This window comes from Pseudorasbora parva, chromosome 17 (genome assembly GCF_024679245.1).
Source record: "Pseudorasbora parva isolate DD20220531a chromosome 17, ASM2467924v1, whole genome shotgun sequence".
Classification (NCBI taxonomy): domain Eukaryota; kingdom Metazoa; phylum Chordata; class Actinopteri; order Cypriniformes; family Gobionidae; genus Pseudorasbora; species Pseudorasbora parva.
The window spans coordinates 40,699,638-40,726,278 of NC_090188.1; the positions used below are offsets into that span (position 1 = coordinate 40,699,638).

Genomic DNA, 26,641 nt, shown 5'->3' on the forward strand with positions numbered 1-26,641 from the left:
TCTGGCTCTGTGTATCTTACAACAGTTCCCACACCCGCAATTTATAGTTTATCTTGACAGAATATACTAATCAATGACTTGAAGATAGTTAACTCATAAACTCATCAACTATCCATTTAGAAATGTCCTGTCTCATTCTTCATGTTGTCACTTCTTCTTGAGTCTCTGATCATTTTCCGACTCTGGTTTGAAATTTTCTGACAGTTTCTGATATTTTCAGTGTGTGTCTGCGTGAGGTAATCAGAGCTACTAACACAAGCTCTTGAAGCTCCGCCCTCGGAAGGGACGGGGCATCTGCTCATTTGCATTTTAAGGGACACACAAAAATTACACGTATTTGCTCACCCTCAAAAAGTCGAAAATTTTAACATGGGTATTTTGAGCTAAAACTTAAAAAACTGAGGACATCAGTGACTTATTTGACATCTTGTAAATAGGGGCATAATAAGAGCCATTTAAAGGTCCACTATGTAGTATTTTTGCATTAAAATATCCAAAAACCACTAGGCCAGTGTTATAAATTTTTTTTTAAATTGAGTACCTACAATGTCCCAAATGTTTCCAACTATTTGTAAATTGTGAGAAAATTGCTATTTTAACCAATGACCCGGGACATGTCAGCACAGCGTTTGAGGAAGTCGCCTGTCAATCGCGTCATATCTGCGCTACCCTCGGTTTTATTCTGCAGGAGCGCTTTACTCTTAGCAGTGTGAACATGTGAACGCACAGAGTAACAACATAACATAATTTTAAACACACTTAAATGTATCTAATATGATAAACAGAGCTGTATTACCTCATAATCATAACCCGAAGAGCGGATCAGTGTGGGCGCCCGGAGAATGTGTCCCGTCCCGTCATAATAAAAGTCCCGGTGTTCGCGAGCTGTGTGTTTGTGTAAGTTAATACAGTAACGTTAATAACCAATCGCTCCAGCAGCCGTGCTCAGCTCCTCAACACTCGGTCCTGCTCTGCTTCACTACAGTAACGTTAATAACCAATCGCTCCAGCAGCCGTGCTCAGCTCCTCAACACTCGGTCCTGTTCTGCTTCACTACAGTAACGTTAATAACCAATCGCTCCAGCAGCCGTGCTCAGCTCCTCAACACTCGGTCCTGTTCTGCTTTACTACAGTAACGTTAATAACCAATCGCTCCAGCGGCCGTGCTCAGCTCCTCAACACTCGCTCCTGTTCTGCTTCACTACAGTAACGTTAATAACCAATCGCTCCAGCAGCCGTGCTCAGCTCCTCAACACTCGCTCCTGTTCTGCTTTACTACAGTAACGTTAATAACCAATCGCTCCAGCGGCCGTGCTCAGCTCCTCAACACTCGGTCCTGCTCTGCTTCACTACAGTAACGTTAATAACCAATCGCTCCAGCAGCCGTGCTCAGCTCCTCAACACTCGCTCCTGTTCTGCTTCACTACAGTAACGTTAATAACCAATCGCTCCAGCGGCCGTGCTCAGCTCCTCAACACTCGGTCCTGTTCTGCTTCACTACAGTAACGTTAATAACCAATCGCTCCAGCGGCCGTGCTCAGCTCCTCAACACTCGGTCCTGCTCTGCTTCACTACAGTAACGTTAATAACCAATCGCTCCAGCGGCCGTGCTCAGCTCCTCAACACTCGCTCCTGCTCTGCTTCACTACAGTAACGTTAATAACCAATCGCTCCAGCAGCTGTGCTCAGCTCCTCAACACTCGCTCCTATTCTGCTTCACTACAGTAACGTTAATAACCAATCGCTCCAGCAGCCGTGCTCAGCTCCTCAACACTTGCTCCTGCTCTGCTTCACTACAGTAACGTTAATAACCTATCGCTCCAGCGGCCGTGCTCAGCTCCTCAACACTCGGTCCTGCTCTGCTTCACTACAGTAACGTTAATAACCAATCGCTCCAGCGGCCGTGCTCAGCTCCTCAACACTCGGTCCTGCTCTGCTTCACTACAGTAACGTTAATAACCAATCGCTCCAGCGGCCGTGCTCAGCTCCTCAACACTCGGCCCTGCTCTGCTTCACTACAGTAACGTTAATAACCAATCGCTCCAGCGGCCGTGCTCAGCTCCTCAACACTCGTTCCTTCTCTGCTTTAGTACAGTAATGTTAATAACCAATCGCTCTAGCAGCCGTGCTCAGCTCCTCAACACTCGGTCCTGCTCTGCTTCACTACAGTAACGTTAATAACCAATCGCTCCAGCGGCCATGCTCAGCTCCTCAACACTCGGTCCTGCTCTGCTTCACTACAGTAACGTTAATAACCAATCGCTCCAGCAGCCGTGCTCAGCTCCTCAACACTCTGTCCTGTTCTGCTTTACTACAGTAACGTTAATAACCAATCGCTCCAGCAGCCGTGCTGAGCTCTTCAACACTCGCTCCTGTTCTGCTTCACTACAGTAACGTTAATAACCAATCGCTCCAGCGGCCGTGCTCAGCTCCTCAACACTCGGTCCTGCTCTGCTTCACTACAGTAACGTTAATAACCAATCGCTCCAGCGGCCGTGCTCAGCTCCACAATACTCGGTCCTGCTCTGCTTCACTACAGTAACGTTAATAACCAATCGCTCCAGCAGCCGCGCTCAGCTCCTCAACACTCGCTCCTGCTCTGCTTCACTACAGTAACGTTAATAACCAATCGCTCCAGCGGCCGTGCTCAGCTCCTCAACACTCGCTCCTGCTCTGCTTCACTACAGTAACGTTAATAACCAATCGCTCCAGCAGCCGTGCTCAGCTCCTCAACACTCGGTCCTGCTCTGCTTCACTACAGTAACGTTAATAACCAATCGCTCCAGCGGCCGTGCTCAGCTCCTCAACACTCGCTCCTGCTCTGCTTCACTACAGTAACGTTAATAACCAATCGCTCCAGCGGCCGTGCTCAGCTCCTCAACACTCGCTCCTGCTCTGCTTCACTACAGTAACGTTAATAACCAATCGCTCCAGCAGCCGTGCTCAGCTTCTCAACACTCGCTCCTGCTCTGCTTCACTACAGTAACGTTAATAACCAATCCCTCCAGCAGCCGTGCTCAGCTTCTCAACACTTGCTCCTGCTCTGCTTCACTACAGTAACGTTAATAACCTATCGCTCCAGCGGCCGTGCTCAGCTCCTCAACACTCGCTCCTGCTCTGCTTCACTACAGTAACGTTAATAACCAATCGCTCCAGCGGCCGTGCTCAGCTCCTCAACACTCGCTCCTGCTCTGCTTCACTACAGTAACGTTAATAACCAATCGCTCCAGCGGCCGTGCTCAGCTCCTCAACACTCGCTCCTGCTCTGCTTCACTACAGTAACGTTAATAACCAATCGCTCCAGCGGCCGTGCTCAGCTCCTCAACACTCGCTCCTGCTCTGCTTCACTACAGTAACGTTAATAACCAATCGCTCCAGCAGCTGTGCTCAGCTCCTCAACACTCGCTCCTGCTCTGCTTCACTACAATAACGTTAATAACCAATCGCTCCAGCGGCCGTGCTCAGCTCCTCAACACTCGGTCCTGCTCTGCTTCACTACAGTAACGTTAATAACCAATCGCTCCAGCAGCCGTGCTCAGCTCCACAACACTCGGTCCTGCTCTGCTTCACTACAGTAACGTTAATAACCAATCTCTCCAGTGGCCGTACTCAGCTCCTCAACACTCGCTCCTGCTCTGCTTTACTACAGTAACGTTAATAACCAATCTCTCCAGTGGCCGTACTCAGCTCCTCAACACTCGCTCCTGCTCTGCTTTACTACAGTAACGTTAATAACCAATCGCTCCAGCAGCTGTGCTCAGCTCCTCAACACTCGCTCCTGCTCTGCTTTACTACAGTAACGTTAATAACCAATCTCTCCAGTGGCCGTACTCAGCTCCTCAACACTCGCTCCTGCTCTGCTTTACTACAGTAACGTTAATAACCAATCTCTCCAGTGGCCGTACTCAGCTCCTCAACACTCGCTCCTGCTCTGCTTTACTACAGTAACGTTAATAACCAATCTCTCCAGTGGCCGTACTCAGCTCCTCAACACTCGCTCCTGCTCTGCTTTACTACAGTAACGTTAATAACCAATCGCTCCAGCAGCTGTGCTCAGCTCCTCAACACTCGCTCCTGCTCTGCTTCACACTACAGTAACGTTAATAACCGCATCCATGAACATGATTTCTGCCCGTGTCCTATTTTCCACCGGCTTTTTCGGTGAAGACCACATGTCCCAAGATGCTGCACTCACACTTTGCGTCATCAAACTACGCCTTTGTTTAGAATATGCACCCTCCAGTGGGTGGAAAGTTGCATAGTGCACCTTTAAAAAGCCACTGACACAACTCTCAGTCAAAAGATCCACCACGCTGACTGCTTGGTATTATTTAGCAGAAATGTTATAATGCTGCATATAACTAGGCAATATGAATATTGTTAATAGCTGTTTTCCATTGTTTCTGTTGTTGATTTTTGCATTTCTTTTTTTCCCATCGGTATGTTTTAACTAATGGATTTTGAAAACAAATGGATCCCAGCATGTTTAAGTTATACATGCTTTTGTTTATGTTTCATCTACAGTTTTCCCAGAGAGAACATTAGTGTGTGTCAGGGTTATGTACCAATTTTTCAGAGTGAGAAATTATAATTTCTAGGGCTGCAACAACAAATGGATACAATTAATAATAAACAATAATGGAAGAAATGTACAATCAATATTGATTAATTGAGTCGGCATGCTGTGCATGGAAAACATCTGCCAGTCACTTCACTTTTACAGCAGTGAAAAAAGTATTGCTATGGACAAAATATTTGTACTGGTTTATTTTCTGTTTAATTTAATTACTCACACATGACAGGCAGTCCATGTATCATTTAAAGACATCCACACATATACAATTTTAAGAGGAATGACTAAAAGAAAACATGCAAACCTATTTTTAATGAATAGAAAGTTCAAAATAATAGTATTACTTTGAAACAAAAAAAAACCTTTTATAACATTATAAATTACTTTACTGTAACTTCTGGTCAATGTAATGCATCCTTGCTAAATTAAAGCATTAATGCATTTAACTCACACCACCAGCAACTATGCTAAATCAAGACTGAGATTCATCATAGTGATAATTATCCAACTCCATACATGTACACAGACGGTATCAACATCTCAAGTGTTGTTTGCAGTGTTTTACATGATTAAAAAACCTATTGTGCTTCCACTCCTTTGTGAAATAGTCCTATTCTTTTTAATTGAGTAAAAAAAGTGCTTGAACACAACAAAACAGATAGCATAAATAATATAAATAACATTAATGAATGAAAAAATGCAAGAAAGTAAAGATATGTTTTAGCCTAGATTTAAAAACCGTGAGTGAAGGTGCAAGGCGGATGTCCAGTGGCAGCTGTTTCCATAAGCAGAGGCAGAGATGGCAAAAGTACACACATCCTTTACTCAAGAAGAAGTACAGAAACTCATGTTTAAAAAGACTCTGGTAAAAGTTGACGTACGCACTACACTTTTTCACTCAAATTGAAGTAAAGAATTATTGGCTCTGACATGTACTTAAAGGGGGGTGAAACACTCAGTTTCAGTCAATCTCATGTCAATCTTGAGTACCTATAGAGTAGTATTGCATCCTTCATATCTCCGAAAAATCTTTCGTTTTATTATATTTGTAAAAGAAATATGGGCTGTACCGAGTCTTTCCGGAAAAAACCGAGCGCCTGGAGGCGTATCGTGTGGGCGGAGCTAAAGAATGCGAATGCGCAAAGCGGTGACGTCTTCAAGCGTGGAGAAACCCTTCGCTATCTCAGCTAATAGATATGATCCAGAATCTAATTCGGAGGCTGAAATAGAAACAGCAACAGCAGGATGTCCGTCTCTGTGGTATGGACTGTATTTAGAGGCCTGTCAACATGACATGATTCGTTTTATGGACTATTGTATGCGACCAAACCTTAGTAGCAAGCAAAACGGTTTTGCACGTCAGAGTAGTGTAACGTTATAAGTTACATAGAACAGCAATGAAGTCCGTTAGCGCATTTGAATGACGAAGCACGCGATCGTGTTGTTTACTGATGTTTACTCACGCGAGGATAGCCAACAGCACAGACATTTGAAGCAGTTTTACTCACCGGCTGCTTCCAAAGCAGGACCGAACCTTTATCGCTGAGACCGCTCCGTAAAAAACACACTTCTTGGAGTGTGGAGATCCACTTTGCGATGCGACTGAAGCATTTCTGCGTTCAAATCGGTTCAAATGCAGCGCTGCCTTCCCGGAATGCTGTGCTGAAGCGTTGAAGTCGCCTTAATGTCAAAGTGGAGGAATGAAGTGGAGCGGCGCGGACTATAACCGACATTAGTGTTCACGGACGGCTGGATCTGCAGCTGAGAGAGTGTTTACGGCGTGCATTTCCTCTCTCGCGCTAGTCACGCGCACGCGCACCCTACCGGGAGAAGAGCCCGTACGGCCCATACAAGGACCTTCCGTTCTATTAACGTCAAGTAGACCCATACTCGAAAAAAACTCTCCGAAACTTATGAGAAACCGGAAGGAGTATTTTAGAAACAGAAATACTCTATCAAACGTCCAACATTAGTTTTTGAAACTTTGTCTATGTTTAGCAGAGGTGTGGACTCGAGTCATGTGACTTGGACTCGAGTCAGACTCGAGTCATGAATTTGATGACTTTGGACTCGACTCGACAAAATGTACAAAGACTTGCAACTCGACTTGGACTTTAACATCAATGACTCGTGACTTCACTTGGACTTGAGCCTTATGACTCGAGAAGACTTGCTACTTTTTGGCAATTTTTCTTTCACACAGCCGCTGCTCTCAGTGAAAAAAAGCTGCACCTGTATGCATGCAGAGAGCACGCGCGCTGCCAGCACGAGTCACGACATCCAATCACTGTATTCCCACGTTGGTTTGATTCAACAGTATCCATAGCTACCAAGTCCGCGTATAACACGTGACTTATTTGGGCTTCTTTTTTTGGCAAGTCGTGGTAAAAAATCTTGAGTTGCGGGTCGCGGTTTTTTGGGCTTATTTAAAAAATGTGGTTGCTTGTTAGGAAAATATGACAAGCAACTTCGTTTCTTTACATTTATGGTCACTGTTTTGTCCAAATACATTGCCTGACACTGTCTTCTCACAGCTAATAGACATAGTGCAACGATACAAGTGCTGTATTCATTCGTCCTCATACATCCCGCCTCCTTCCCCTCTTTGAAGAAAAATTGCGTTCAAAGTGCAGGCATGTGATGTGATGTTATAAATGTAATGATAGTTCGTAGACGTAAATAGACGAATACATTTTATTTTTATTTTTTACAAACAATGCAACCAGCAGAGATATACAGAGATGGAGAGGAAACAGGAGGAAAGCCACCTAATTTAATTTTAAAAATATTTTTTTATAATGTAGGCTATTTATTATGACTATTATTATTTGGCTATTATAAAAATAAATAATAAAAAAAGTATAGGCTACTAATAATAACAGTAGGTATGGTTCGAATGTATATTATTATAAACATGTCTCTATATTGCAGCACTCTCAGTGTTTTCCTATGCACCAACTCCCAATCATAGACTGTAAAAAAAGTGCATTATAATCCTAAATAGTAGCTATGTGACATTAGTAATTTTCAACACTCTTTAGGGCAGATTGCACATTGAGATGCAGGGCTTATCCTTTTTACGGTTGATAGTGTGCATGTTCACCACTGCTCCTTATATGTGTGCAATAACTCCGACTGGAGTTACCATAATCCTTCACGTCACTTTTTCTCTTTTTCCATCTACAAACCTCTTCTGTTCACAGTCTTTATTGCAACTTGAAGAATTTTGTAAAATCCCATCTGTATTTGCTTTTTAAACTCCACGAGATTTCAATTTAATATGTTGCAGGCTCATTTATTGATACATTATTAATCATAAATTATACTGATGATAATAAATAATATAATAATATTGGGCTTGTTTTGGGCCCCCCACCCCTCTAGGTATTCTTCATACCTGAGAAGAATATGAAACAGATGTCAGAAAATCTATAGCCTCACATGTTGTATTTGAACTCTTTACTCATATCAATGTTGTTGTGTCAATATTCATTGTCTATTATACACTACGGTATACAATAATATTTCAGTTTCAGTGTATGCAATATTAAGAATATTTTCACTGCTTCAAAAGTCATAAGAAAGCCCTTTCCCTCCAGAAACTGAAGTCATATGCTTTGCCATGGCAAGCTGGCATAAAAAGTATAGCAAAACAAAACAATTGAATAAATAAAATTATTAAATTAAACCAAAAATAAGCTAAACAATATTCCCATAATGGCCCTAAGTTTAGGCTAAAAGGACCCATATCTATTTGAAAGTTGAACTGTTTTGCAATATGAGGTCAACACAATACAGGACTGAAGCTGCTGTGCATTGTTCTAGTGCAATATGCTGCTGAAATACAAGCATTTTCTGTGAAAATTTACATTTTCAGTTTTTTTACTGTATTTGCTTAATGTCATTGTATAAAAACAGGTTTAAATAAATACAAATCTTACAGACATACATAATTTGTATAATTTTTATTTTTGTGGTAAGATGACTTGAAGTGACTCGAAACTAAAATGGTAGGACTTTGGACTCGACTTGAGACTTGTTGGCTTTGACTTCTGACTCGACTCGAGACTTGACTCATCTTTGACTCGACTTGACTCGGGACTCGAGGGCAAAGACTTGAGACTTACTTGTGACTTGCATAACAATGACTTTGTCCCACCTCTGATGTTTAGGATGGGAATCCCAAGTCTAACAGTGTAAAAAGCTCAGTATGCATGAAACAGCATTTCACCCCCCCTTTAAGTAAAAAGTAGCCATTACTACTTACTACTACTACCTGTTTTAGTGCCACGCTGGTAACTAATGTCATGTCATATTGATACAAAATATTTTATATTTCAAATTTTGTAAGCTAGTGAATGTGTCCAGGCTGAACAACCACCATGTAGAACAGAACTGGACTGGGACAAAATCTCAGGCCAGGAAAGCTCACAACCTCATACTCATCCAGGCCATCTTTTTTTGTGCAAATTTTCTTGTACCTGTCACTTTTTCACCAGCACGCCTTCTGTTATAACCACCTTGTTGCAAAGCAATCACCTCATTGTAATTTGTTTGCACATTATATACATTTAAAGTGTTACATGTGAACATGTGTTAATGTTTTATAAATAAAAAAACAACAACATTTTTTTTGTAGATTTTTAACAAAACATTGCCTAAATGTCAAAATTAGTACAATAATAACGTCATTATGACAATATCTTTATAGAAAATTCCTAATACTGAACATGTTATTGCATTATCATGAGTTATATTTTTCCCTGAAAAAAAAATAACCATGCTTTTATTATAGTAGAAGTATAAACATGTTTCTTTTGTTTTTTTGTATGGCAGATTGCATTCTATTTGTATAACATAGTTTTACCGCAAATTCTATGGCTAAACTATGGCAATTTGTGTGGGCAATTATGGTAAGGGTTGAGTTTTTGTCTGCCCAAGCTCACTCTAAATAATAAAACGAATTATTTGATTGTTTGTCTGCTAAATTAGGCTAGTACTGTACCTTTACAGTAGAAAATGATGTCCTTTAGCATACAGTATTTTGGGTGATGAGTTCAAGTTCAAGAGTTTTATTTGTCACATACACAGTTATACAGAATACAACCGGCAGTGAAATGTAAACAGGTCCGCTCCATGGACCGCAAATAACAATTAACAAAAAAAGCACAATAAATTATAAAATAGGAATAGGATAAAGGTGCTATATATATACATATGTAGAATTATGAATAAATCAAGTAAAAGAAATAAGAGATGTGGAATAAAATAAGTGAGATAAAGTAAACTGGAGACCATAAAAATAAATACGTGGATAACAGAAGTGCAGGAGTGTAATGTGCAAACAGCATTATAATGAGTAGTTACATGGGACACAAGAATAAAGTGCAGTGCAATATCAGTATGTGAGTTTGTTAATACTAAAGTGAGGTGAAGTCACATGTAGTTAAGTGACAGCGTTCAGGAGTCTGATGGCCTGTGGGAAGAAACTCCTCCTGAGTCTCTCAGTTTTGGCCATCAGGCTACGGAAGCGCTTACCAGAAGGCAGCCGGGTGAAGTGTGGGTTGGCCGGGTGATTAATGTCCTTGATGATTTTTTTAGCTCTACCTCTGCATCGTTTGATGTAGATGTCCTGCAGAGACGGGAGAGCTGACCCTGAGATGCGCTCGGACAAGCGCACCACTCTTTGCAGGGCTTTGCAGTCGTGACTGGTGCTGTTACCATACCACGCTGTGATGCACTGAGTCAGTAAACTTTCTATCGCCCCTGAATAGAAAGTTTTCAGGATAGCTGGTGAGACCCGGAATTTCCTCAGCTGGCGCAGGTGGTACAGTCTTTGCCTGGCCTTTTTCACCTGAGACTGGATATGTGCAGTCCAGGTCAGGTCCTCGGAGATGTTCACACCCAGGTATTTGAAGCTGCTTACTCTCTCTACTGGTGTCCCGCTGATCATGAGAGGGGAATATGACCGCTGCTGTCTCTTCCTGAAGTCCACAATCAGTTCTTTGGTCTTGTTCACATTCAGAAGTAGACAGTTGTCTTGGCACCATGATGTCAGTTGCTCCACCTCGTCCAAGTATGCGGTCTCATTGTTGTTGGAAATAAGGCCCAGGACAACAGTATCATCCGCAAACTTGATGACAGAGGTGGAGCTGTGTGTGGACAAACAGTCATGCGTGTAGAGAGAGTAGAGCAGGGGACTGAGGACACAGCCCTGTGGAGCTCCCACACTCACGGTGATGGAGGTGGAGGTGAACTGTCCTACTCTCACCACCTGAGGTCTGCCAGTGAGGAAATCTTCAATCCAGTGACAGAGAGAAGAGTTCAGTCCGAGATCCAGGAGTTTGTTAGTTAGCTTAATGGGAACAATGGTGTTAAAGGCTGAACTATAGTCAATAAATAGCAGTCTTACATAGTTCCCATTCTTGCTGTCGATGTGTGTGAGGGAGGAGTGGAGGACGTGAGAGATGGCATCTTCAGTCGATCTATTGGGACGATAGGCAAACTGAAGAGGTTCCAAGGTGTCAGAGATGGAGGAGCAGATGTTGTTTTTGATGAGTCTCTCAAAGACCTTCATGACTAAAGACGTGAGAGCCACTGGGCGATAGTCACTTAGGCAAGAGGGTTAACTGTTCTTAGGGACAGGGATGATGGGGGATTTTTTGAATGAGGTTGGGACCACAGATGTAGCAAGGGACTCGTTGAAGATGGATGTGAGGAGTCCGGCGAGCTGTTCAGCACAGGACCGCAGGACACGACCTGAAACGCCATCTGGACCAGCAGCTTTCCTAACATCCACACGCTTGAGTGTCCTACGAACCTCATCCTCCGAGACAGAGATCACGTGATTGTTGCAGCTCTGAGTGATTCTCTCTGACGCGTCACTCGGCGGTGTCGCGCTGCCGCGATTGCCATCAAAGCGAGCGTAGAAAGAGTTTAACTCGTTCACAAGCAACGGACCAGCTCTCACTTCTGCAGAGGATTTCGTTCCAAAAGCACAGATGGTCCTCAGTCCCTGCCACATCCGCCGGGAGTCGTTGAGTTGGAAATAAGACTCCACGCGATCCCTATAACGGAGCTTTGTGGCTTTAAAGCCGCGTCGGAGAGCATAACAGGATGATTTATAATCACTCATATTCCCTGTTAGTAGACCGGCGTTGTATGCGGCAGTGCGGGCGTTCACTGCAGCGCGGATTGAACTATCCACCCACGGTTTCTGATTAGAGAAGGACGTTATAGTTATTGTTATTGTGGCTTGCTCTGTCAGTGTGTTGATGAAGCAGAGTGCCACATCAGTGAACTCGCTGAGGTCCGATGAACTCGCCCGGAACATGTCCCAGTCAACGTCGTCAAGAGCTGCCTGTAGCGTGATCTCTGAATGAGGCGACCAGCGTTTAACTTCCCGCCTCACCGGGGGTTCCTGAACGAGCCTTTGTTTGCACTCCGGTGTAAGGAAAATGACGGCATGGTCCGATTTACCAAAGGCTGGTAGTGAACGAGCCTTGTAGGCATTCTTAAACAGTGAATAGCAGTGATTCAGTGTGTTTGCTCCTCGTGTGGGACAGGAGACATGTTGGTGAAAGTTAGGCAATACTTTCTTAAGGTTGGCTTTGCTAAAATCACCCGCGACGACGAAAGCCGCATCGGGGTGGCTGTTTGTGGAGCCGCTGATGGCATCATGGAGGCCAGATAAAGCCAGTCCCGTGTCTGCCTATGGTGGAATATAAACCACAGTGGCGACGACCGAAGAAAACTCCCTAGGCAGATAGAATGGGCGGCAAATGATTGATAAATGTTCCAGGTGAGGCGAGCAGGATCGCGAAAGGATGGAGATGTTTCTGGGATCGCACCATTTCTTGTTTATCATGAAACACACTCCACCGCCTTTGGTTTTACCGGCCTCGGCTGTTCTGTCCATTCGGAAAATAGAGAAGTTCTCAGACGGCGTCACAGCTGTGTCCGGGACCGCGGGCGTGAGCCATGTTTCGGACAAACAATAGATGTTGCAGTCTCTCATGTCCCGTTGAAAACTTATCCTGGCTCTAAGATCGCCCATCTTATTCTCCAAGGATTGGACATTTGCGAGCAGAATGCTCGGGAGAGGAGGACTGAATGCTCTCTTCCTCAGTCTGTTGCGGATCCCAGCGTGTTTCCCGCTGTGTTTTTTGAATCTTCGCCTACGAGTCGAGTTGCCTTTGTTCAACTCGGCGTTCCGAAGAATCTCAGGTGGCCACAGAGGATTGATGAAAGCGTCTTGAACCAGGTCAGTGTAGCGATAACCTATATCCAAAAGTGTTTTGCTATCATAGCAGACCAAGGCTGATGATAGATTAGTAAAAATCGAGAACAAAAGAGTGTAGAATAATAAATAAAAGCAAAGTCTCAGAGGAGCGACCTGAACGGTGACCGAACACGGCGGCGCCATCTTGCATCTCCAGTGCTTATGATCGTAATGGGGTGTTACTGCTAACAGTTGCTGTCAGTTTAATGCTTAAAGGTGCACTATGTAGTATTTTTGCAGTAAAAATATCCAAAAACCACTAGGCCAGTGTTATATATTTTGTTCAGTAGTACTTAAAATATCCCAAATGTTTCCAACTATTTGTAAATTGTGAGAAAATTGCTATTTTAACCAAGGACCCGGGACGTGTCAGCATAGCGTTTGAGGAAGTCGCCTGTCAAACACGTCATATCTGCGCTACCCTCGGTTTCATTCTACAGGAGCGCTTTACTCTTAGCAGTGTGAACATGTCACAGCAGCGCCGAGCGAACACACAGAGTAACGTCATAACATCATTTTAAACACACTTAAATGTATCTATTATGATAAACAGAGCTGTTTTACCTTATAATCATGACCGGAAACGAGGAAGTGCGGGCGCCCGGCGACTGTGTCCTGTCCCGTCACAATAAATGTCCCGGTGCTCGCGAGGCGGGTGTTTGTGTAGGCACAACGCAACACTTCACACTACAGTAACGTTAATAACCACATCCATCAACATGATTTCTGCCCGTGTCCTATTTTCCACCGGCTGTGAGGTGAAGACCAAATGTCCCAAGATACTGCGCTCAAACTTGGCGTCATCAAACTACGGCTTTGTTTTGAATAGGCGCCCTCTAGCGGATGGAAAGTTGCATAGTGCACCTTTAACTAAGTAAACAAAGACAACTGCAATAGCCTATTTACAGATGAAGCTGACCTGCACTTGAAGTCCTGAACAAATCAGTAGTTTTGCCTCTTTGCTCCACCTGTGCACTTTCACTGCATTCTCAAGTCTCTCCTATTAATTACTCTGTTTGGCTTGAATCATAGCGTTTGCCAGTCAAGACTAACCGATTCATGATTTATTAGAGATGCCACCAAATACAGATTAAAACTAAAGTAACGAGCCTGGTTTGAAAATTTGAGAAGTACAAAATACAGATATTTGTGTAAAAATATAAAGAGTAAAAAGTAAAAATTTGTAAGAAAAATAAATAGTGTAGTAAATAGAAAAGTAAAGTACTGATACTAATAAAATCTACTTAAGTACAGTAACAAAGTGTTTGTTCTTCATTACTCCCCATGTCTGAGTGGAGGGCAGAAACTGAAAAAGCTCAATCACCCTTTATCTTCAGATGTGATCAAGGGATGTGCAGGAGTGCCAAAGAAGATCTTAAAGGGGTACTTCAGCGCTGGGAAGATGAATCTGTATTTAAACTGGGTCTTTAAACTGGGTCATCAATGTAGTAGAAATGTGAAATTATTTTTTAATTTGGTGCTTTCTAGACTGAGAAAAGACAGAACATGTATTTTTGTCTCATGGGGATGAAAGACTACAATTCCCAGAATGCTTTGCTCCATTCCCAAAGCCACCAACTTGATTACAGTGACTGAGTTAGAGAAGACACTACAATTAAATACTGAACGTGTCTGTTCAATATAATGAGTAAGTCACCGCGCGAGTCTCACAGCACTGAGCACTAAATGCAGGAGTCAGATAAATGAGCTGATGAGCTCTCGTGATGAGAGCTGAGGTAATCACGACTACACTCGCGGCATACATTCACAACGAGTTCAGTCTGGCGCGTTTCAGTTCATGCCTTTGCAAGCTTAAAGGGGGGGTGAAACACTCAGTTTCAGTCAATCTCATGTCAATCTTGAGTACCTATAGAGTAGTATTTCATCCTTCATATCTCCGAAAAGTCTTTAGTTTTATCATATTTATAAAAGAAATATGGGCTGTACCGAGTCTTTCCGGAAAAAACCGAGCGCCTGGAGGCGTATCGTGTGGGCGGAGCTAAAGAATGACGAATGTGCACAAAGCGGTGATGTCCTCAAGCGTGGAGAAACCCATCTCAGCTATCTCAGCTAATACCATAGGCTAATACAGATAATGATCCACAATCAAATCTGAGGCTGAAATAAATTGAACAGGAGAAACGGCAACATCAGGATGTCCGTCTCTGTGGTATGTACTGTATTTAGGGGCCTTTGTGTGTCTTTACGCACAGTTTATGAGGACATGATTCGGTTTATGGACTATTGTATGTGACTAGACCTTAGAGGTAGCAAGCAAAACGGTTTTGCACGTCAGAGTCAGACTAGTGTTATACAGAACAACAATGGAGTAACCGTTAGCGCATTTGAATGACGAAGCACGCGATCGTATCGTTTACTGATGTTTACTCATGCGACGGTAGCCAATAGCAGAGACATTTGAAGTTGATTTACTCACCGGCTGCTTCCAAAGCAGGACCGAATCTTTATCGCTGGGACCGCTCTGTCAAAAACACACTTCTTTGGTATGATTTGGTGAAGTCCTGTGACAGCAGTGACCGTGGAAATCCACTTTGCGACGTGACTGAAGCGATGCCTTAAAGCTTCCCGTCATTTCTGCGTTCAAATCGGTTCAAATGCAGCGCTGCCTTCCCGGAACGCTGTGCTGAAGCGTTGAAGTCGCTCGACGTCACCCATAGGAATGAAGTGGAGCGCGGCGCGTCATAAGTGTTCACGGACGACTGGATCTGCACCTGAGAGACTGTTTACGGCGTGCATTTCCTCTCGCTCCCTCTAGTTACGCGCGCGCGCACCCTTCCGGGAGAAGAGCCCGTACGGCCCATACAAGGATCTTCCGATCTATTTAACGTCAAGCCGACCCATACTCGAAAAAAACTCGCCGAAACTTGTGAGAAACCGGAAGGAGTATTTTTAACACAGAAATACTCCATCAAACGTCCAACATTAGTTTTTGAAACTTTGTCTATGTTTAGGATGGGAATCCAAATCTTTAACAGTGTAAAAAGCTCAGTATGCATGAAACAGCATTTCACCCCCCCTTTAACTTTCATAGAAATTAATTTGAGAAGTTAGAAGACTTACATTGCTCACCATAGCTCCGTTTAAATGAGTGCCTGTAGCTGCTAGCTGAGCTCTGAGTGTGATCTCCATCCCCCATGCGCGGATTCAAAACATGTGGAAATGGCTCCCTCTGCTGGCTGTAGTCTTTAGCCTTTGGCCAAACATTCCTCCTATGATGCAAATATCGTCAATTTGCGTCATAGGAGGAATTTTTCCAGAAATAAAATGCATAAATCTCTTGTCTCAGGGGGATATGAGGGGGGGAAGCACAATCATTTTAATATACTCCAGGGTTTCTACTGATACAAAGCCATATGCTAATCGCTGAAGTAACCCTTTAAGGATCTAGTAGATGTATAATGGTTTTATTGGATGATTGAGCTTGGTCATTTAATATTTTAAACTAAAATTGTAAAATAGGCTGGAAGCCAATGAAGAGAGGCTAAAATCAGGGTAGCATGGTCATACAGCTCTGAAAAAAAATTAAGAGACCATTGCAAAATTAACAGTTTTTCTGGTTTTACTATTTATATGTATGTGTTTGGGTAAAATTAACGTTTTTGTTTTATTCTATAAACTACTGACAACATTTTAATATAAAATACAAAAACGTGCACAGATTTCATTTAAAATGTTTGTTATTAAGTTTTGCTTATATCAGAATAATGGGTAGCCTGACAAGCCAGACCCACATCAAGATGTTTGGTCTGGAAACTCACCACTGACAGATCAATCCGAGGGGCGGATAAGCTGTTGTCTTTCAGACTCCCTCTGCACGCCCTGCACGCAATTGTATAGCACTTCAACCAACCAGAGTTAGTTGAAAGATTAAACTTTCGCCGCATCCGGTCGGCAAAACTCTGAACACATCTTCCCTTTTTAAGAATGACTTCAGTGCCGTTCTTTGTTCTTTTCTCAGAGAAAAGCTTAACTCCAAGTCTTCCAGAGTCGCGGTCAAAGCTGATTCGAAAGACGCCGTTCACCAGTTTCTGTGTTTACTAGAAGCATGCAAACGCAACTCGGCCGTCATTATGTTAAGTCCCGCCCACTGACTCGTGATTGGCCCGACCAGAGTTTGGCGTTTACAGCTCAGAAGTGTATTGAGAGTTGCTAGACGATCCTTGCAGCAGATTAGACTTGCTGCCGCTAGGGTGCGTCTAGATTTCTAGGCTAAATAATGGGTCCTTTGGGGACCAAACTTAATATAATGTATTGACATTGATTATTAATGTGTGCTTCTTCATTAGCATTCATCAACCTGATGCATTTTAAAAACAATGTTGTTTCCTGCACAAGGTTGTTTTCCAGTTTTTTGTGCATCCGATGGTCATTGAATGAACTATGTTTTCTACATATATAGGTGATAAATGTTGCATCTGTATAAAATTACGTCAAAGACTCAAAATGGTATGTAGAAGTGGAAGATGCCAGCAGACTTAAGGCCCGGATCCACCAAAATTACCCGGAACAATTTGTACCAGGAACTTTTTTTACAGGAACTGTTTTTCCTCCCAGACCTGCTACTGTCTGCGTTTCCACTGCGGATTAAAGTACCATGAAGATTAGGCCAATTAGTCCGGTGATGTGGATGGACAGTAATCATTTTTGCGTGACAATAGCCACATTTACATGCACACTTTTTTTGTCATTCCGATTGAAAGATTTAGTGGACTGTTTACCAGAGACGTTATCTAATCCAATCTGGTGTTTACATGTGAGCACTGACTTTCATTCGCAATCATTTTGTGATGCAGTTTGTCTGCCGCATCAAAAATGTCGACGCTGTTTTCTCCAGCAGCTGGAATGTGTTAACTGTAGCTAAAGCAACTCTTAACGGCCACCGCGACTAATACGGTATTATATAAGCTATTTATTTGTTGTAAAGTGTAATAATCATCTCAGAAAAAATAAATTCTTCTGTCAGGCGCAGTTGAATGACAGGGTGTTGCCAGGCTGTGTCTGTGTCATTATTCCAACATTATCTTCATAACTTCTCACGAAATAAAAAGTTTACCCCTCAGAAAAATGAACTTTCCTCTCTTGTCAACATTACAGACTGGTGTAAGTGTGATGCGCGCTTTTAAGGACACACTCAAAAGTAATCGGGTCAGGTCGTTTACGTGGTGAAATTAATAACGAGTATGGAAGAGATTCAAGCTGTGCTGCTTTTGATGGTTATGTATTGGTTTACTAAAGAGGTAATTAACAGAATGGCGGAAGAGCACTAGCATATTCACAAAGCTTGTAAAGCTAGATTTAAAATGATAATATATGTTATCATAAGTTATTACATAGACTGTAAAAAAATAACCCTGGTTCCCTATGCATTTCTTTTGGAAAATTGTATTTTATTTAAATACATTTTTTGGACTACAGAATTCCCTTAATTGAGAAGCACAAAAAGATCAAGCAGTGAAATAGTGACCACACCAATTATCGCACAGCAATTGGCTACGCAAGACCATTCACCATTGAACACCTGTGGATAAAGATGCGTTGTGATCTGATTGTGTTGTAGAATTTAACCCAAAAGCAGGTTGGGCCGTAGTTAAACATTGAAGCAGGCAGGACAAACTGATGATTTAAATGTGACATGGCAATGTGTGTATATTTGTTTGCAGGGCTGAAGCAGTGACTCTCAATGACTGTCTCCAACTTTCATATCTGCCATCTAAGAGGAACCACATGCTGCTGTTGTACCCCAGAGAGATCCTCATCCTAGACCTGGAGCTCAGTCAGACCGTTGGAGTGGTCGCCATCGAGCGCTCCGGTGTGCCTTTTATACAGGTGTGTGTGTGAGGAAATGCAGGAGTCTGCATGTCTTTAATGGAATAGGTGTTTTTTTCAGTTTGATAAAATGATTTTTGTGTTTTAATGAACTACATTGAGCCATCTGAAATAGATATATCTTTACCGAACAGATACAGGGCTCTCGGTACAGTACACACATTGACACATATAAATGCTCTTACGCAGAACCAATAACAATTCGGTCCAAGACACAGGACGTGTGCATTTTAAACAGATGTTGTGCAGTGTATCGTCAAATGCTTCGCTTCTCGTGCACTAGTTTTACACATGCCACACAGATAGTGCTTCTCACATGAAGTGCATGGGAGACATGATTATTTCTTCTTCTGCTGAACGTGAGCAGAAATGCTTAAAGACACGCAGAGATTGGTTACCTCTGACACCTCATTCACAGCACTCATTCAAGCAGATATCTGCACTATACATTTTGGCCAAGTGCTATTATTCTGTGTTGGCCAAGCACTTCAAGCACATATACACTATTGCCAAAAGTTTTGGGACGCCTGCCTTTACATGCACATGGACTTTAATGCCATCCCATTCTTAATCTGCAGGGTTTAATATGGAGTCAGCTCCCCCTTTGCGGCTCTAACAGCTTCAGCTCTTCTGGGTTTAGGGTTTAGGAGTGTGTTTATGGTAATTTTTGACCATTCTTCTAGAAGCTCATTTGTGATGTCAGGCACTGATGTTGGACGAGAAGGCCTGGCTCTCAGTCTCCACTCTAAGGCCGTGTGTCCACCAAAGCGTTTTTTATTTCACTTTAGACATAACGACTGAGTTTATTTATATATGTTAACCTTATGTGTACCTATATGTGTATTTGACAGTATTAGCGCATTAAGGCATTAAGTGTGTTTGACAGGCGTGCGTGCTCATTGTATGTAAAACAGTGCATAACCAGCCGAATGATATGTTTAACCAGCAAAACTTTAAAACACGGCTAAAAAACACCGAACTTTAGTGCATATGACTGGATATTTGCTTATATCAGCACACTCACAGGTACACTCAAACAGAGCTGAAATAAACTGAGATAAATATTTTCAAATGGAGAGAAATGGAAGTAATTAATTAAATGCAAAACCAAAGAAACGCAATTCTCAAGCGCATAATGAACCGTGAATGCCGTACCGAACGGTTCAATATTATACTGAGAATTGTGGCATCCCTTATGTACACGTACACACACACACACACACACACACACACACACACACACACACACACACACACACACACACACACACACACACATGTATGTATGTATGTATGTGTGTGTGTATATATATATATATAATATTTATTTTCATTCAGTGCTGCCCTTAAATACTAGAGTATTTACCTGTGACCCAGAAGACAAAACAAGTACAATTTACCTTGACCTTCTCCCCCAGCTCTTAATGCATCTGGAGCATCAGTTAATGTTTGAACTTTTTTTAATAGTTGTGTTTGAGTCCCTCGATCGCCCTCGGTCTGAAAAGATGGATCTCAAAATCATACAGTTACTGCTGGAAAGGGTTCAAATATGCAAAACATGCTGGAAAACAGCTGGGAGGATTTTTTTTTTCCAGAAGTTATTCAATTTCTTACTAGGTCAGTTACAAAAATAATCTTGATGATCAAGTTTTTATTATTTTATCTGCTCCCTGTCATAATTGAACTCCAATACATTATATTTTCCTTGGAAGGTGTGTGTCTCCTGCTCTCTGCTGCCATCTCGTTACTCCTAACTAGGTTAGGAAACCTCTTCAGCTCTCTTAAATAATTTAGGAGCTGAGACCTTGTCTTAACACTTAGGAACCTTTATGAATCACACTTATTCTTAAGTCTAGGAATAAGAGTAAAATTGTGTAAATCTTAAAATTTTGACTCACTTAAGACACGCATTTTACTCTGAGCGGCTTTATACATACGGCCCCTGATCGGTTTTATTGTGTAATGTGTATATACAATTGTATTTAACGCTTCCATCTCTCCCCTCAATCAGAGTTCTGGTAAACACACACACACACACACACACGTATATGCATTAAGTGTTATAAAGCACTTGTCAGGAAGGCAATTTGCATGACTGATGGCGCAGCTGCAAGCACTCATACTCTGAATCTGGGCTGACCGTGGGAGCCTGGCATAAGCCAGTAACACACACACTGAAGGCTCACACATTTGTCCTAGTTCTTCTGTTACCAGAACCCAAATACTTATACCCATCACTTTTTTTATATTCAGTATACATATAGGCAGTTAGGTCCATTTGAAAATGCAAACTAGATATCGTTTAAAGAATAGTTTACTCAAACATGAAATGTTCTTATTATTTATTCATTATCATGTTGTTTCAAAACCATATTTATTTATTTTTTTCTTTTAACAAGAGCTTGGACACTTAGGTTTTAGCATGCTCTGATAGGAAGTGTCTGATCCTCCTAATGATACATTTTAAATCTGCAGGACCAGACAGTTCTGGCAATGCGGTCTGCGAAGTTTAACTGACCATCAATCGCAACTCCAAGGTTTATGCCTATCCTAAAAGGAGATATGCTTGACGAACCTAGCTGAGTGGAGAAGTTTTGATGAAGTGGGTTTGCTGAGACCACAAGCAGTTCTGTCTTCACAAGGTTGAGTTGAAGGTGTTGGTCTTTTATCCAGGCTGGCTAATAAAGCCGAGTTCAGACTGCACGATTCTCGTCGGGTCACTGCTCTATTCACACTGCATGACTATCTGGGGTATATCATTCAGTCACTGCTGTGTTCACACTGCACGATGGTTTGAGGACAGAGGAGTTCACACTGCATGACTGAAATAGAAGAATCGCCGACAACTCTCTCTCTCTCCGGTGCGCAAACTAGGTTTCCCAACTACACGTGCGATGTGCCGAGTAAACAACGCGAGATCACACGTGCGTCAGACCGGAGTTCTCGCGCGAGACATTGAATTGTTATTTAAAATGATAAACTGCACAAAGTTTGCTTCAAACTGTATGTGCGCTGATTTGTGGAGAAAAAGAAAAAAGATTATGGCGGAAGAAATTGTTGGAGAGACAGAGGGAGCCAGGATTGTGTTCTGCAAAGACAGTTTGAGGTAAATAAACAATTTTGTAATGTGCTGCTGCTGTGGCTGGATGTGCAAATGTTTGGCCGTTGTTTCTGTTTGATAGAATTGTAAATATATCTATTAAAATACTGATATTCTGCTCTATAACTCCTCTCTGAACGTCCTGCTGCCCTGTATCTCACTCTCTCATTGACTGTCGGTCATCGCCGATGTAATTTTCAGTCAGAACGCTGTTCACACAGCAGGAGTTTCAATCGCCGACAGGTCCAGATATTTAGCATGCCAAATATCTCACCGGCGGCAGCGACTCTTCGGCGATTCTCTCTGATCGCGTCTTTGATTATTCACACTGCGTGATTGGTGATTGTCACTCGCGTGCACGAGCACCGATTTGCCTGTGATCTCAGGCATTTGTCGGCGATTTCGGAAAACCTGTCGGCGACTCAAAATCGGGGCAAAAATCGGGCAGTGTGAACTAGGCTTAACTGTCAGTAATCTGGTACTGGGAAACTTCAAGTTTTTTATTGCCTTTTTTTGCTATCACATATTTTAGTAATCATCAGAAATTAAGTATCATCTAAAATCCCAAATGCTCAAAATTCATCCTATAAAGACCTATAATCCTATGAGTTTTTTAACTGAACACTGCATTAAAGGCATCGTCTTTATAATGGCAGCCCAAAATTTGAAGCTCAAAATAGTGTATCCATCTGTATCCATTAAATATGGATATTTTCCATGTACAAACCCATAGATTTGCTTCAGAAGTCCTTTATTTAGCCGTGTGGATTACCTTTATAATGGATGGATGAACTTTTTTTGGGCTTCCATTATAAAGCTTGGAATATAACTGAATGTATTCGTCTTGGAAGAATGTCTTATACACTGTGTGAAATTTTTCCCCATCTAGCGGTGTAAAGGTATATGACCATCCAGAGAATATTAGTTTCTGTTCCTCTCAATTCCGATTTTGTTTTAACTCCTATGGTGGCCGATTTAGTCCAAGATTAACATGGCAATCCCCCTCTTCACATTCGACACGGTGCCATCGAGTGTTAAAACGCGAAAGGCGAAGCTTGAATTTACGGGTATGTCCCTCTTTGGCTAATGTACTTTCAAGATGGAGGGGCAACATGGCGACCGGCATTCGAACCCCTCACCCGTATGTATTTTCAACGGCATATTATAAACTTACGAGAATACTTTATTACTTGAAAGAAGTAAATAGACATTCATGAGCACATATATTTTTGAAAGAACTAAGTGTTTTTAGCTAAGAATAAACTAAAAAAGTTACACAGTGTAGCTTTAAGGCTGAGTAAATCATGGAATAATTCCGTTAACATGGAATTCCTTTTGGCAGGTTTTTGTGATATAACTTAACATTTAAAACGCAACTTGGTTAGACATATGACGTTGATTTTTCTTGCAATCTTAGAAATCCTTTTTCTGTAAAATATATATTTTATAGCCTTACGTGGTCATACGCAATGATGCTCTGATGCTCCACTGGGCTGTGATTATGGGGCGTGTTTCAACCAGACCAGGAAAGACCTCGATTGGATAGACCTACAACCAATCAGAGCAACGGAGCGACGCATAACGTTAGTTGTCAAATGTCGACAGAGTTCAACTGCACTGTGTTGCCAAACCTCTGTTTTTTCCCGTGGGTTGTTTTCCATTTGCGCGGTTTGAAGCGACCTCAATTATGTGATGTATAGACCCAAGAATGCGAATTTTAGCAGGCAACCTTTCAAAATAACACACATTTTACCCCCCAAACGCCATTTTTTTCCCCCGAAGAACCCCTCGAAAAGCTATTGGGCATTTGGGCTTGTCTTGGGCTGTAGTTGGCGGGTTTTGTTGTAAAAACTTGGCAACCCTGTCTGCATGCGTGCTAGAATAAACAATATTTTCCGGTGTTGTAAAAAAAGAAAGAATTTAATGATACACAGAGTACTTACCCAACATGATCATCATTTCAGAGAGAAATAGTGTAAAGGTGATTTCATATACAAACAAGCTCTCCGTTTAGGATTTGAAGAAATATAATCCAAGCCCCTTTGTTGACGTGATGATTACGTTACTGTTGATCATCTGTCCGTCATCGTCTAAAGCCCACCCTGATGATCTCATTGGTCCGAACAGTTTCTGTTCAGCCATAATCACTCCTCTATGGATCAAGTCCAGACCGAACCGCCCGAGCTCAAATGTTGTGGCTGGGGCTGAGTTCGGCTGCAATCCAGGCTATATATTTTATAGTTTATCAAATAAATGTATTTCTTTACATTATTTTTATGTATTATCAAATTTATTTATTTTTTACTTCCGTACATTTGCTTTACATTTAGCTATAACTTTTTTACCTTTTTCTTTTTTGAAATGCTGTCACTTCTGTAATAACCTGCTGAGTTTCTTTATAAAGAGACCAACCGTAGGTCTGTATTCCTGCATTTTAAGCTCAGATCCATGCTAAAAAGGAGGTGATAGTCAACAGGTTAAGTTTTAAAAATAGCAATAAGATCAACAAAAGAGTTTCATATTTGGTGCATATATTGCATTATACCCATGTGCCACTTTTTCTTGAAGACTGTACGTTTTTGGAATAATATATTGTGTCTTGAATTTAGCTGGGGAAACATTGAAGTCTCTAATGTTTTCTGCCTTGTGTGTGTAGGTGATTCCTTGTGCCCAGAGAGATGCTCTCTACTGCCTCCACGAGAATGGTTGCATCACATTGCGTGTGTGTCGCTCAACAACACCTTCTCCTAATGAAACAGGCAAGACAGGCTTTGTGCCTTCACAACCGTCCTTCTGTCCAGGGATGGGGCATATAAGTAATTTCACATCACAATTTTAATATACATAATTAGTTCATTTTATTGTCCACACGGTGGACATTTTTGTCCGGATTCACCACATCAACACACCAAATTCAAACTATATATTACGTATATTCACACGTATCACATCACATATTTCATCGTACACAGACAGATATGCAAATATACAATCATGTGAAAAATAAAGGACACTCTATTGAATTCCTTAGACAGGTGTTACAATTTTAAAAAGAAATCCTCAACCTCAATAAAAACATCAACACCTGACATATTACTCAGTGCCATGGATGACAAACTAAGGACCTCCTTACTTTTTCCATAAGAATTAAGTAGCAGTCAGGTTGTTGATTAATTGATCCTCAGCAAGTGTGACCAACTCTATAAAAGCAGAAGTTTTAGCAGTCTAGATTGTTCAGGTGTGTTAACACATTGCCAAGGAGGAAAGACAGTTGTTTTTCCATCAAATTTCTTCTCTCTGAAACGAACATGGCAGGAAAGCTTCGGTTTGCAAAGTTGCATCTGAACTAATCCCATAAGACTTCTAGAACAATGTCCTTTGGACCGAGGAGACCAAAGTGATGTTTGGCCATAATGCACAGCGCCACATTTGGTGAAAACCAAAAGAGCATATCAGCACAAATACCTCATACCAACAAACATCATGCTGATTGGGCTTGTTTTGCAGCCACAGGACCTGTGCACCTTGCAGTCTTTGAGTGGACCATGAAGTTCTCTGTATACCAAAGTATTCTAGAGTCAAATGTGAGGCCGTCTGTCCTATAGCTAAAGCTTGGCCAAAATTGGGTCATGCAGCAGGAAAATGATCCCAAGTACACAGCAAATCTGCAACAGAACGGCTGAAAAAGAAAACAAATAAGGTGTTGCACTAGCCCAATCAATGTCCAGACTTCAATCCGACTGAAATGCTGTGGCAAGAGCTGTGCATAAATGCTCACAAACCTCAATAAGCTGGAGCAACATTGTAAAGAAGAGCGGGCCACAATCCCTCCAGAATGATGTGAGAGGGTTATTGCAGCTAAAAGTGAATCTACAAGAAATTGAATCATACAGTGTCCTTAGTTTGTCACCCATTGCTTTTTCATTTTGGCTTTATTGTTGCTAAATAAATAATGACACAGTGGGATTTTTTTCCAAGTGTTGTTGTTCATCTGTGTTGTTTGAAGTTTTATTTTCTGAATTTTAAGACCTGCCAAGAACCAGATTTTTAAAATTATTATTATGTCCTGATACTGATTCCACAATAGGGTGTCTTTTCTTTTTCACGTGATTGTATATGCCTGCAAATCCATGTCTGCTTCAGTTTAACGTCATGATTTGGCATTTATAGTTGGTAAAAATGACAACTAATTAGGGTTGGGCGTTGTCTACCAAATTGGCAGCAGACGATGTCTACAGTGAAACATTGTGATGGACAATAACACATTTGTTGGGGATATAAAAAGTTAAGGCAATAGAAAAGACATGATACTCTCAACAAGATTTGTATTGGCCATTTTTAAAAAAATACATTTACTTATACCAGTTTTTTGTTGTTCCAGTGACTGATCCAGAGCAGAATGTCCAAGAGCTGGTATACGATCTCCGCTCCCAGTGTGACGCTATCCGTGTGACGAAGACTGTGCGGCCCTACCGAGTGGTGATCTGTCCGGTCAATGAGAACAGTGCCGCCCTGGTGGTCAGTGATGGAAGGGTGATGTTGTGGGAGCTCAAAGCTCATGCCAGTAAATCTACATCCAACCTGAGGTACACTTTTTCAAACATCAAAGTACTGAATATGAAAATGATGGGTTCTTCAGTATCACATTGACAATAAAAAAGCAACCTGTTAGTACTGATTTACATTGGTAGACATTGGTTGACTTACCGTACTTACTATAATGTAGGCTTTGCTGATTTTACTTGATAATACATTTGAGCTTCAATTTTACAGTTTTAATCTTAATTTAAATAATCTGACATATTCAACATACTATGAATATGTATTTTTTCAATTGCTA

General features: G+C 41.8%; 1 protein-coding gene across 2 annotated transcripts in view; it reads left to right on the plus strand.

Annotated features, from left to right (window-relative positions):
- The window catches only part of wdr11 (WD repeat domain 11), a 151,360-nt gene that overhangs the window by 20,910 nt on the left and 103,809 nt on the right, over positions 1-26,641 (plus strand). The window contains exons 6-8 of one of the 2 annotated variants that reach the window (XM_067421334.1): positions 18,536-18,701; positions 24,458-24,617; positions 26,183-26,387. In XM_067421334.1, coding sequence (XP_067277435.1) covers positions 18,536-18,701; positions 24,458-24,617; positions 26,183-26,387 — 531 coding nt within the window. The remainder of the gene's footprint in view (positions 1-18,535; positions 18,702-24,457; positions 24,618-26,182; positions 26,388-26,641) is intronic. The other variant, XM_067421335.1, reaches the window with a different exon arrangement.